We start from the raw sequence: 13,650 nt of genomic DNA, 5'->3' as shown, positions 1-13,650 counted from the left end.
GAGCACAGCCAAGCTCCCACCCAATCAGTTCAAACCCCCACTAGCAGTTAAAAGGAAGAAACAGCTGCGATCACACATTGCTCCCAGAAGCACGAAGCTGAAGCCTGAAGATGACGAATGAGACTTCGTCGAAACGTTGCCAAGACATTTCCAATTTTACACGGGAGAAAACCCGAACAACCAAAGACCTACATACAAACACCCGTGAAAACCTCAGAAAACAAATATTGCACCTCTACGGGGAGGAAATCCACCATCTGACCAGGACCTATGAAAAACTAGAAGTCCAAAGAGCTTCCATTTTATGTGACCTCGCATTCCTACGAAACTGCCGAGATCAAAATTTAATCCCCAAATGCTTCCAATTGAAATTCCACTCCAACTCTGCAGCCACCAAACGCATCCTAAAAAGAACAGAATTGGCCTTAATCAGAAATGAACTTCACACAAAAAGATTCCTCCTAGATCAAATCAACAAAGATCTCCTCACACTTCACCTCAAACTCAGTAACAAGATGCACCCTGCACTTTGGGACAAATCCAAACAACTTGCCATCTGGAGAGCCGAAACACAGACCACCCTCAAGACAGACACGCACACCAACAAACTCCAAAGACTACAAGAACGCCAGAAACAAACCCCTCCCCCTTCACAGCCACACATGAAACAAACAGTGCATAACATCTCAGGTAGGATCCTCACCAAAGCTGAAACCGATGTCCTTTCCAAAGGATTCAACTTTGCAGTCACTCCCAAATACATCCCCACCAAAACCATTATATGCGGAGTTGAAACCAGCCTGACCAAAATCAACCCCGATGACGCTAACAAAATCAGACTCGAGATCTCCAACATCCTCTGCACCAGCAAGCCACCCAAAAGCAACTTACCCAAACAGGAACAGACAGCACTACTTAACCTGAAAAAAGATACCAGCATAATAATCCTACCAGCAGATAAGGGCAACGCCACGGTGGTTATGAACACATCTGACTACCAAACCAAATTAACCAACCTACTCCAAGACCCTGCATACAAGCCCCTAAACACAGACCCCACCACCTACCTAGAAAAAACCACTAGATCCAAAATAAAAGACTCCCCCATCAGCGAAGAAATCCAACAAAGAATCATTCCCAGAGAGAAATCATCCAGATGCCCTAAGCTCTATGGTCTCCCGAAGATACACAAAGAAGGAACCCCACTTAGACCCATAGTCAGCTCCATAGGCTCACCTCTACAAAACCTAGCCAAATTTCTCGCCAAACAACTACAGCCCTATGCAGAATCCATCACCTCACACGTAAAAACTCATTCCAGTTCATAGAGGTCATAAAGAAACAAACCTTACACCCCAGCGACCTACTGAAGAGTTTTGATGTCATACTCCTCTTCACCCAAGTGCCAATCAAAGAAGCCTTGACAGCTATCCAAAACAAATATAACCCCCCCAAGCACATCCTAGATCTGACCAACCACTGCCTATCCAACACATACTTCATCTATAATGGACAAAAATACAAACAAGTAGAAGGAGCACCCATGGGATCACCCCTCTCACCTGTCATTGCCAATCTCTACATGGAACACTTTGAAACCCAAGCTCTAGAAAAATCTGATCACAAACCCAAACTCTGGCTCAGATATGTAGACGACACCTTCATAATCTGGCCACACGGAAAGAAAAACTTGACACCTTCCTCACACACCTCAATAGCCTACACCCCAAAATACAGTTCACCATGGAAACAGAAGTTAACAACCAACTTCCCTTCCTGGATGTCTTAGTCTACAGGAAACTCAATGGCTCCCTAGGACACACCATCTACCAGAAGAAAACACACACAAACCGCTATCTGCACGCACTCTCACACCACCACCCAGCACAGATCAACTCCGTAGCCAAGACACTCATCTCCAGAACAAAATGCTTAGCTGACGAACAACACCTAAAAACCGAACTAGACACTCTCACTAACGTACTAACATCCAATGGATTCCAAAGAAATAAGATTACCAAGCTAATCCAAAAAGAACCCCCCACTAAAATCCAAGACAAAGAACAAGAAAACGGCACAGCCCTCCTCCCATATATAAAAGGCACCACAGACAGAATCAGCAAGATCCTCCACAAACACAACATCAAGACAGCATTCTGCACAAACCAAAAAATATCCACCATCCTAAGAAACCCCAAAGACAAAATTGAGTTAGAAAATCAAGGAGTATATGAAATCCCATGCACCGCCTGCCCCACCACATACATTGGACAAACCAACAGAAGAATAAGTGCACGCATTGAAGAACACAAGAACTCATTCAAAAAAGAGGAACCAACTTCTTCCCTGGTCCAACACTTTAAAGTCACAGGACATGATATTGACTTTAAAAAGACCAGAACTATCGCCAAAACTGAACACTTTAACAACAGAATAATCAGAGAAGCCATTGAGATAGAAAAACGCCCACACAGCATGAACAAACGAGATGATACCTCCTGCCTACCAGCCATTTGGAAACCCGCCCTTATTGACAAACGAGTCCCTAACACGAGGAATGACACCAGACCCACACTCACGAGGTCCACACAGGATGTCACCACCGCACATCCACCCAGAAAGCAGACCCAAACCCACACTGATCATGAAGCACGACCAAGGATCAGAAGCCAGATCGCAGCTGCAACATTAGCCATTTCAAACCCCTCCAATCCATACATGCAGCAGACTGACACCCACTATGAAGATGTAGCACCACCACAAAGCCAAACAACAGCACTGCAGGTCACCAGCTCAAATCCCCCCGCAACACAGACTAAATTGAGCACAACCAAGCCCCCACCCAAACAGGACACACCCCCAGCCAATCAGAGCACAAAAAAACCCTCCATCCAATCAGAGCACAGCCAAGCTCCCACCCAATCAGTTCAAACCCCCACTAGCAATTAAAAGGAAGAAACAGCTGCGATCACACATTGCTCCCAGAAGCACGAAGCTGAAGCCTGAAGATGACGAATGAGACTTCGTCGAAACGTTGCCAAGACATTTCCAATTTTACACGGGAGAAAACCCGAACAACCAAAGACCTACATACATACATACATACATACATACATACATACATACATATATATATATATATATTTGTTTTCTGAGGTTTTCACGGGTGTTTGTATATAGGTCTTTGGTTGTTCGGGTTTTCTCCCGTGTAAAATTGGAAGTGTCTTGGCGACGTTTCGACGAAGTCTCATTCGTCATCTTCAGGCTTCAGCTTCGTGCTTCTGGTAGCAATGTGTGATCGCAGCTGTTTCTTCCTTTTAACTGCTAGTGGGGGTTTGAACTGATTGGGTGGGAGCTTGGCTGTGCTCTGATTGGATGGGGTTTTTTCTGTGCTCTGATTGGCTGGGGGTGTGTCCTGTGTTGGTGGGGGCTTGGTTGTGCTCAGTCTAGTCTGTGCTGCAGGGGGATTTGAGCTGGTGAGCTGCATAGCTGTTGTTTGGCTTTGTGGTCGTACTACATCTTCATAGTGGGTGTCAGTCTGCTGCATGAATGGATTGAAGGGGTTTGAAATGGTTAATGTTGCAGCTGCGGTCTGGCTTCTGGTCCTTGGTCGTGCTTCATGATCAGTGTGGGTTTGGGTCTGCTTTCTGGGTGGCTTTCTGCTTTCTGGGTGGATGTGCGGTGGTGACATCCTGTGTGGATGTCCGGTGGTGACATCACACATTGCTCCCAGAAGCACGAAGCTGAAGCCTGAAGATGACGAATGAGACTTCGTCGAAACGTCGCCAAGACACTTCCAATTTTACACGGGAGAAAACCCGAACAACCAAAGACCTATATATATATATATATATATATATATATATATATATATATATATATATATATATATATATATATATATATATATATATATATATATATATATGAAGAAGAAAAAGAAAAACAATAGGACAGGAACGGTAGGCACGTTTGTGCTCTTATGCACGCCCCTTATGGTCCTCTTAGGAATGGGGTGAGGTCAATAGTAGACAGTTTTTGGTTAAAGCTTTTAGGATTATGGGAAGAGACCACAGAGTCATGTAAAGTGTTCCAAGCACTGATGATTCTGTTACAGAAGTCATATTTTCTGCAATCTAGATTAAAGCGGTTAACATTAAATTTAAATCTATTGATTGCTCTTGTATTATTGCAATTAAAGCTGAAGTAGTCTTTAACAGGAAGGACATTACAATAGATGATTCTATGAGTTAAACTTAGGTCTTGTCGAAGGCGACGGAGTTCCAAGTTTTCTAAGTCTAGGATTTCAAATCTGGTGGGATAAGGTATTTTGTTGTTTTCAGAGGAATGAAGAACTCTTCTTGTAAAATATTTCTGGACATGTTCAATTGTATTGATGTCAGAAATATGGTGACGGTTCCAGACAGGCGAGCTGTATTCTAGAATTGGTCTAGCAAATGTTTTGTATGCTCTGGTTAGTAGTGTAGTGTTTTTGGAAAAGAAGCTACGCAAGATTAGGTTTACAACTTTTAGAGCCTTTTTTGCTATGTAGTTGCAGTGGGCTTTGGCACTTAAATCATTTGAGATGAAAACTCCAAGGTCTTTAACAGGTGGGGGTCATCTGTAAGGTAATGTCCATCAAGTATGTACTTAGTGTTTGGGTTCTTTTTTCCAATATGTAAGACTGAGCATTTGCTGGTTGAGATTTGGAGTTGCCAAGTTTTAGACCAAGCGGTTAGATGATCAAGGTCTTTTTGAATGATAGATTTATTGTTTGTGGTGTTAAATACTTAACATTGTCAGCAAAGCGAACACAATTACTTGAGATATGGTCACAAAGATCATTTATGTATAGTATGAAGAGTGTTGGTCCAAGAACGCTGCCTTGAGGAACGCCACTCTTGACAGGAACAGGATTTGATAGAGCATTGCCAATTTTGACCACTTGTTGTCTGTTAGACAGAAAAGCAGATATCCATTTGTGGAGGGGTCCTGAGATGCCATAGGATATTAGTTTTAGGAGAAGTTTGTCGTGTACTACTGAGTCAAAAGCTTTGCAGAAGTCTATGTAGATTGCATCTATTGTTTTGCCTTGATCAAGATTTGTAGTCCATATGTTTTTACAGTGGAGCAGTTGTAAGTTGCATGATAATTTTTTCCTGAAACCAGATTGTTTATTAGAGAGTAGGTTGTTTGTTTCTAAGTGTGAGGTAATGGATTGGTTGATGATTGATTCCATGACTTTGCAGGGGATGCAGCACAGAGAGATCGGTCTGTAATTTTCGACTAAGCTGGGGTCTCCTTTTTTGAAGATTGGGATGACTGTGGCTAGTGCGGGAAGTTACGTCCACCTGACTCACCAGAGCAGGGAGACAGGGAATCTTTTGGCTCCTCCCTCTTCAGGAGGTGTCAACTCGCGAAGCATTCCCGGCCATAGGCAGGGGGATGGGGAACCAAGCCTCGCAGCTGCAGCGAGGGAATCACACTTCAGTCAGAACATCTCTCTACCAAGGTCATCTCCACGGATACCCAGTGGCTAGAGGGAAGGAGTCTACAACCCACAAAATGGCTTCCTTGGGGAATGTGACTGATGACACACCTTGGGGGGAGGGGGAAACAGGGTGTGAATTAAGTGAGGTCAGAGTTGGCTTCACTTGGAATGTGCCAACATGAAGCGCCTAATAAATAACTGGACTTCTTTTGAAGCTTGACTCGAGGCTCATGATTTAATTAAGGCATCGGTGGGAACCCTGGCAGGAGGTCCATCTGGTGGGACCAAGCAGAAGGGCCTTCTCTGCGGTGGCTCCCTCTGAGTCTTAATTGTTGTCTTAGAAAAAGAGGCATGTCAGTAGGGTGCCATAGAAATTGTGGATCAGGCTTACTCAGATCTAGACCTTTCTCTATGTGTCTATTTGATTTGCACACATTCTTTCTATCTTTCTACTCTGCTGACATTCTTTCTATGTTTTTGAGTCTGCTGACACACTCCTATTCACAATACATTCCTCACAATAGAATGGGCCAACAACTTTGTGATAATGAAAATAAATGGCTATCAAGCAGCAAAAACAAAAAAAAAGTGAATAAAACCTCACATTTGCCTTACGTGGATGACCTGAAGCTTTATGGAAAAATCAGAACTCCAAATCCCATCACTGACAAACATCGCAAGTGTTGGTGGCGCAGATGTAGCAATGGAGTTCGGCCCAGAGCAATGTGCTTCAGTAGCAATAAGGCAGGCTAACCTCATGACCGGTAACGGAACTGGGATGCCAAATGGTCAAAGAACCCATCAGGAGCCCTCAGGTGGAAGCCTACAAGAATCTAGAAATTTTACATTTCTGGATCACATCACACATAGACAAGTTAATAATCTGATTCGTAAAGAATACACCTGAAGACTGAGAAGACAAAAGTGGAAACAGCATCCATAATTGGGCCAACCTGTGAACCAATAGACAGCTGGAAATATTAACCAGACACAAACTGAACCGGACAATGTGAACCAAAAAATAAGAAAACTGGTAACTATTCCCTGGGCATGACAGAAGACATGATGAAAATTCTTTTTATTTCACAACATATGGACAGACTTCACCATAGAATTTAGAATAGAATAGAGCTGGGAGGGACCTTGGAGGTCTTCTAGTCCAGCCCCCGGCTCAAGCAGGAGAACCTATGGCATTTCAGATAAATAACTGTCTAGTCTCTTCTTAAAAACCTCCTGATGGAGCACCCACAACTTCTGGTGGCAAACTGTTCCACTGGTTAATTGTCTTCACAGTTAGGAAGTTTCTCCTTAATTCCAGGTTGCTGCTCTGATTAATTCCCAACCATTGTTTCCTGTCCTGCCTGCTGGTGCTTTGGAGTATAATTTGACCCCCTCTTCTTTGTGGCAGCCCCTCAAATACTGGAATATTGCTATCATGTCACCTCTAATTCTTCCTATCTTTAGACTAGCCAAACCCAAAACCTGCAGCTGTTCTTCATGTTTTAGTCTCCAGGCCTTTGATCATCTTAGTTGCTCTTCTGTGAACCTTTTCCAAAGTCGCATCTTTTTTTGTAATATGGTGACCAAAACTGGTTGCAATATTCCAGGTGTGGCCTTACTAGGGTTTTGTAAAGCAGCACTAATACTTCACGTGATCTTGATTCTGTGCCTGTTTATACAACCCAGAATTGTATTAGCTTTTTTGGCTGCTGCTGCACATGGCTGGCTCATAGTCAAGTGATTATCCACTAGGACTCTAAAGTCCCTCTCACAGTTACTGTTTTTGAGCCCAGATCTTGCCTAATCTGTATTTATACCTTTGATTTTCCCTGCCTAAATGTAAAGCTTTGCTTTTCTCCTCATTAAAATTCATTTTGTATGATAGAGCCAATTGTTTAAGTTTGTCAAGATCTTTTTGGATCCTGAGTTTGTCTTCTGGACTGTTGGCTATTCCTGCCAGTTTATATCATCTGCAAATTTGATGAGTTCCCCTTCTATTCCCTCATCTAAGTCATTTATAAAAGTATTGAAGCATATTGAGCCTAACACGAATCCTTGTGGTACCCCACCACTTACTTCTCTCCTTGTGGATGTACTGCCATTAAGGACAACTCGCTGAGTACGATTTGTCAGCCAGCTACAAATCCATTTGTTGGTGATGTTGTCTATTCCACATTTTTATGTGGAATGGGCCCTATCCAACAAAATGAATTTGGTTGCCACTATATAAAAAAGTTGTCGAGTCTCGAAAGAGTGCAGAGAAGACCAACAAAGAAGATTAGAGTGCTAGAGGCTAAAACATACGAAGAATGGTTGCAGGAATTTGGTGTGTCTAGTTTAATGAAAGAAAGGATTGGGGTGACATGATATATATATATATATATATATATATATATATATATATATATATATATATATATATATATATATATATATATATATGAAATCTCATTTGTCATCTTCAGGCTTCAGCTTCGTGCTTCTGGGAGCAATGTGTGATCGCAGCTGTTTCTTCCTTTTAACTGCTAGTGGGGGTTTGAACTGATTGGGTGGGAGCTTGGCTGTGCTCTGATTGGATGGGGTTTTTTTGTGCTCTGATTGGATGGGGGTGTGTCCAGTTTGAGTGGGGGCTTGGTTGTGCTCAGTTTAGTCTGTGTTGCAGGGGGATTTGAGCTGGTGACCTGCAGTGCTGTTGTTTGGTTTCGTGGTCATGCTACATCTTCATAGTGGGTGTCAGTCTGCTGCATGTATGGATTGGAGGGGTTTGAAATGGTTCATGTTGCAGCTGCGGTCTGGCTTCTGGTCCTTGGTCGTGCTTCATGATCAGTGTGGGTTTGGGTCTGCTTTCTGGGTGGATGTGCGGTGGTGACATCCTGTGTGGACCTTGTGAGTGTGGGTCTGGTGTCATTCCTCGTGTTAGGGACTCGTTTGTCAATAAGGGCGGGTTTCCAAATGGCTGGTAGGCTGGAGGTATCATCTCGTTTGTTCATGATGTGTGGGCGTTTTTCTATCTCAATGGCTTCTCTGATTATTCTGTTGTTAAAGTGTTCAGTTTTGGCAATGGTTCTGGTCTTTTTAAAGTCAATATCATTTCCTGTGACTTTAAGGTGTTGGACCAGGAAAGAAGTTGGTTCCTCTTTTCTTGACTGAGTTCTTGTGTTCTTCAATGCGTGCACTTATTCTTCTGTTGGTTTGTCCGATGCATGTGGTGGGGCAGGCGGTGCATGGGATTTCATATACTCCTTGATTTTCTAACTCAATTTTGTCTTTGGGGTTTCTTAGGATGGTGGATATTTTTCGGTTTGTGCAGAATGCTGTCTTGATGTTGTGTTTGTGGAGGATCTTGCTGATTCTGTCTGTGGTGCCTTTTATATATGGGAGGAAGGCTGTGCCGTTTTCTTGTTCTCTGTCTTGGATTTTAGTGGGGGGTTCTTTTTGGATTAGCTTGGTAATCTTATTTCTTTGGAATCCATTGGATGTTAGTACGTTAGTGAGAGTGTGTAGTTCGGTTTTTAAGTGTTGTTCATCAGCTAAGCATTTTGTTCTGGAGATGAGTGTCTTGGCTACGGAGTTGATCTGTGCTGGGTACCATTCCAAATTTCCTCTGCTGGATTTTCCATTCTTTTTTTAAAAAATAACATTTCTTTCTTAATCATCAACTTTAGTTTTCCCTCATTCCATACATTAACCCCCCCCACACACACATAAACAAAAAGAAAGAAAAATAAGGAAGCAAATCTATCACTACTTTAATTTCTTTTCTTTTATCCATTTTTCTCCTACCTCTAACCATTTTCTTTCAGTCTCTCCCATATCCCTTCTCTTAATATTTTCCTCCCTTTCTTCCCTTTTCATTTTCTTCTTTCTCCCCTTTTTTTTCCTTCTTTCCCATTTTTCTCTGTCACTCTTTTGATGTCCCCCCTCAATTTTTCCCTATTTCTTTCTCTTCTCTTTCATCTTTCACTGCTAAACCCAGTGTAATCATCCATTTTTCTCACTATCTTTTTCATTTTTTTAATTGTCCTTCTCAATCTTTTCTTTTTCATTCCCCCCCCTCCTTTTTAAAATTTCTTTCCTTCTCTCCATTTTTACTTTTCCACTATCAGTCCCAGTATAATCATCTGTATTCTCCTCAATGATTTCTTTTCCAACCATATATCTCACAAAAGCATCTCCCACAATTCCTCCCAATTTTCCATATTTCCAATACAAGGAGAAAGACTTTTAAATCTGTTTATAACCAAAATTCAAGTCCATATATTTCTTTTCTTCTTTCTCCCCTTTTTTTTCCTTCTTTCCCATTTTTCTCTGTCACTCTTTTGATGTCCCCCCTCAATTTTTCCCTATTTCTTTCTCTTCTCTTTCATCTTTCACTGCTAAACCCAGTGTAATCATCCATTTTTCTCACTATCTTTTTCATTTTTTTAATTGTCCTTCTCAATCTTTTCTTTTTCATTCCCCCCCCTCCTTTTTAAAATTTCTTTCCTTCTCTCCATTTTTACTTTTCCACTATCAGTCCCAGTATAATCATCTGTATTCTCCTCAATGATTTCTTTTCCAACCATATATCTCACAAAAGCATCTCCCACAATTCCTCCCAATTTTCCATAGTTCCAATACAAGGAGAAAGATTTTTTAAATCTGTTTATAACTAAAATTCAAGTCCATATATTTCTTTTCTTCTTTTCTTCTTTATTCCTGGAAGAGTCCACCCAGTATGTCTTTAAAATGTTCCAATAAGTATTTATCAGTTCTGCTTCTCCTCCATCCTGTGCAAGTTCACAACAGATGTCCAAACAATGCTTTTTTTAGATGCTGGTCTAAATGCTCTAATACTTTCTCCTCCAGCAGATAATTCTTTCTCGTTCACAAATGTTTCAGCTACAAAGTGTTCATTATTAATCCACCAAATTTATCATTTCCTGACTTAGTTTTTTGTTAGCAAACGAAGTTTTCTTTCAGTTTTTTGTTTCTTTTAATATTTAATCTCTTCCGCGATCAAATTGAAATTCAGATGAAAAGTTTTTTTTGGAGGCTTTAATTTCCAAGTTCCATTTTTTCCCCCTCTCTTCTATTTGTACTTCCGCATGCCAATTTAGTCGCTGATTCAAATTAAAACTTCTTTCAAGCCTTAGTAATTTTTCTTCTTACCTTTATAGTGGCAAATCACTTTTCCAGTAAGAATCCTCCGTTCGGTCACCTCTCCTGTTCCAATCTTTGGGTGTGGTCGCCCCTGCTAGTGACAGCTCAATGGCTGTTTTTCCATGCCGCCGAGTCGGAGGCTGATGTCGGTGCTCCAGAGAATTTGTCACTTCCTTGTTCACGCCGATCTGTGCCTCCTTTCTTCGCTGTCTCTACAGGACAGCTATGATCCCAACAAGGGATCCCCAAAATGGCAGGAATATCGGTGATCCTCAGGAACCTCGAGGAGCCCCGAGAATCTCCATCCCGCAGCACGCTGGCCACGCCCCCCTCCTGGGGTGACATGATAGAAGAGAAGAAGAGGAGGTCAACCTATTCTCTAAAGCACTTAAAGGCAGGACAAGAAGGAATGGATGGAAATTAATCAAGGAGAGAACTAACCTAGAACTAAGGAGAAGTGACCTTCTAGTTAGAACAATTAATCAGTGGAACAACTTGCCTCCAGAAGTTGTGGATCCTCCAACACTGACGATTTTTAAGAAGAGACTGGACAACCATTTGTCAGAAATGGTATAAGGTTCCTGGTATAGGGTGTTGGACTAGAAGACCTCTAAGGTCCCTTCCAGCTCTATTTGAGTGAAATAGGGAGCATGGGATGAAAACCCGGGCTGGGAAAACTCAAGATAGCCCTCCTTTGCACCTTCTCTGGCATGCCAGTAGGAGGCACACTTCTGTTCCTCCTGATCTGGAGGGGTTATTCTATTATTCTAAGAGTGGGGAATGTCTCATCTTTTCCGCAGCTCTTTAACTCTGCTAAAGGCCAGATCCGAGGCCCAGATTTTCCAGGACTGAAGCCACACATGGAACACTGAAGAAGTGAGCCAGTCAGCCAATCAGGGAACCACATAAACTGAATGGGAATTCTGGAATGATGGTTGAAGGATCAGTGCCAGGAGGGAAGAGAGGCTGAGAGGAAAGAAGCTGACAAAGGCACCACCACGTTATCTGCAGTCTTCCTTTGGAAAAGAAGGGAGGCTCTTCTTGTAAGGTGAACATCGGCTTTTCTCACTGGCCAGCTGTGCAGGATGTAACTCAGCAAAAGCCTTACAGCCGGTGATCTGGTTGAAGGGGAATGTCGGGGTTGAACTGAAGCCATCTGTAAATATAACGGGAGGGGGGAGGGGGAGATGCAGCCCCTTTGGGACCCAGAGGCATAAGGGTCCCCACTGGGCCCTTGTCCCTCACTTTTAGTAAAGCAGATTTCTATAAGGATCCTCCTTTCCTCAAAGGACCCTTCCCTTTGGCTGCCTGAACATCATTCTCTCTTAGACACCGTAATACACATTGAGATGGCTGCAGAGCAGTGGTGGGTTTCAAAAAATTTTACTACTGGTTCTGTGGGTATGGCTTGGTGGGTGTGGCTTGGTAGGTGTGGCAGGGAAAGGATACTGTAAAATCTCCATTTCTTCCTGATCAGCTGGGACTTGGGAGGCAGAGAATAGATGAGGGCAGGGGCAGTCAGAATTTTTACTATTGGTTCTCCAAACTACTCAAAATTTCCACTACCGGTTCTCCAGAACTGGTTAGAACCTGCTGAAACCCACCTCTACTGCAGAGGTCAGCAGATTCCTCCTCTCTCTCTCTCTCTCCCCCCCCCCCATCCCTCTATTTCTCTCTTCTGAGAGGTTCGTTCAGCCCAGAGATGGGCATCCCCTTGTGGGGCTTCAAGAGGAGCTGCAGCAGATGGCTGCACAAAAGGGGAGAATGAAAGAGGGCAGGAAGGAGGGAGCAAAGAGTCAGCATGTGCTACAAACAGAGGCCTTGGGGCCACTGCCTGATTTGCTGTCTCTGTGCATGTCTTTGTTACCTTTGCACACTGCTAAATCTACACTGGATCCTTGCCGGCTTACCTCATCCCATTTTGTGCATCAGAGGTAGGATGTGCCCGAGACAGATCGATTTCCCTGCAGCCGAGAGGGACATTCTTCCTGGGGAAGGTGCCCGGAGTGCCACCGATGTGCAGTTTCTTTCTGAACGGGGCAAGGAGGAGGGACGGTTCAGCAGGAGGCGGAAGGAATATTTTGCACGAGTGAGAAGGAGGAGGAGGACTCAGAAGGACTCTTCCCTTTCTCCTGCCAACCTCAGCGGCTGCAGGATATTTGGGGAGCCCTTTCCCTGAGCATTTTCACAGCTGGGAGCACCCCTGGGTCCTCCCTTTCTCTGGGCTTTGTGATTGAGTTTGGATTCACGCTCCCTTTTAAGGGAATAGTGGTGTCCTCAGAGTTCCTGGCGAGGAGGAAAGCCCTCTTATACTTTCAAGCTGGAGATGGATTAAACCTCCTAAGAAATCTCCTCTTCTCGAGTGACAGCAAGTTTGCTGAGCAAGCAATAGCAATAGCACTTAGACTTATACACCACTTCACAGTGCTTTTACGGCCTTCTCTAAGCGGTTTACAGAGTCAGAATAATAGCGGAGTCACTAATGAAATTTACAGAATCACTAATAAGTTACTTTTCTGCCAGAACATCCGTCCTATGGAGCATCCTTCCTGCAGAGATTAGGATGGGCCTGATCCTGCTGGCCGTTGGTACTGGTGTGTGAACAACCATGGGCTGTAACATTTTAATTTTTGTACTTCTGATGGATATTTATTTTTAATTCGTTTAAAGATTGTTCATTGCCCAGAGTCACTTGCTGAAACAGATAGCTATCCAAGTTGAATAAATAAATAAAATATCTCCTGCATCATAAGATTTTGGAAGTTGGATGACATGAAAGGCTGATATGGCTGAGAACTAAATTGTCCAAGTACCAGTCAATTTGGGGAGATATCTGGATTTTGCTGTGATTTCTTCCTCTTGAGGTTCAGAAACAATAGACTTCACCTGTATTAAATCTTGCTGACGTGTTTATTCTAATTTTTCAGCTTTAACCTATCCATATGACAGCATGGTCTGTCCCTAGAAGTATCTCTGTGATACTTTTCGGCCTTTTATTTATGACAAAAATTTTCATT

General features: G+C 42.9%; 1 protein-coding gene across 1 annotated transcript in view; it reads left to right on the top strand.

Annotated features, from left to right (window-relative positions):
• LOC131203123 (uncharacterized) overlaps positions 1–10,902 on the top strand; it is a 42,134-nt gene extending 31,232 nt beyond the window's left edge. The window contains exon 8 of the mRNA XM_058193065.1: positions 10,852–10,902. Coding sequence (XP_058049048.1) covers positions 10,852–10,902 — 51 coding nt within the window. The remainder of the gene's footprint in view (positions 1–10,851) is intronic.
• Positions 10,903–13,650: the final 2,748 nt, after the last annotated feature.

The sequence above is a fragment of the Ahaetulla prasina genome, chromosome 8, assembly GCF_028640845.1.
Source record: "Ahaetulla prasina isolate Xishuangbanna chromosome 8, ASM2864084v1, whole genome shotgun sequence".
In the NCBI taxonomy this organism is placed as follows: Eukaryota; Metazoa; Chordata; class Lepidosauria; order Squamata; family Colubridae; genus Ahaetulla; species Ahaetulla prasina.
This window is presented reverse-complemented; position numbering and strand designations above follow the sequence as displayed.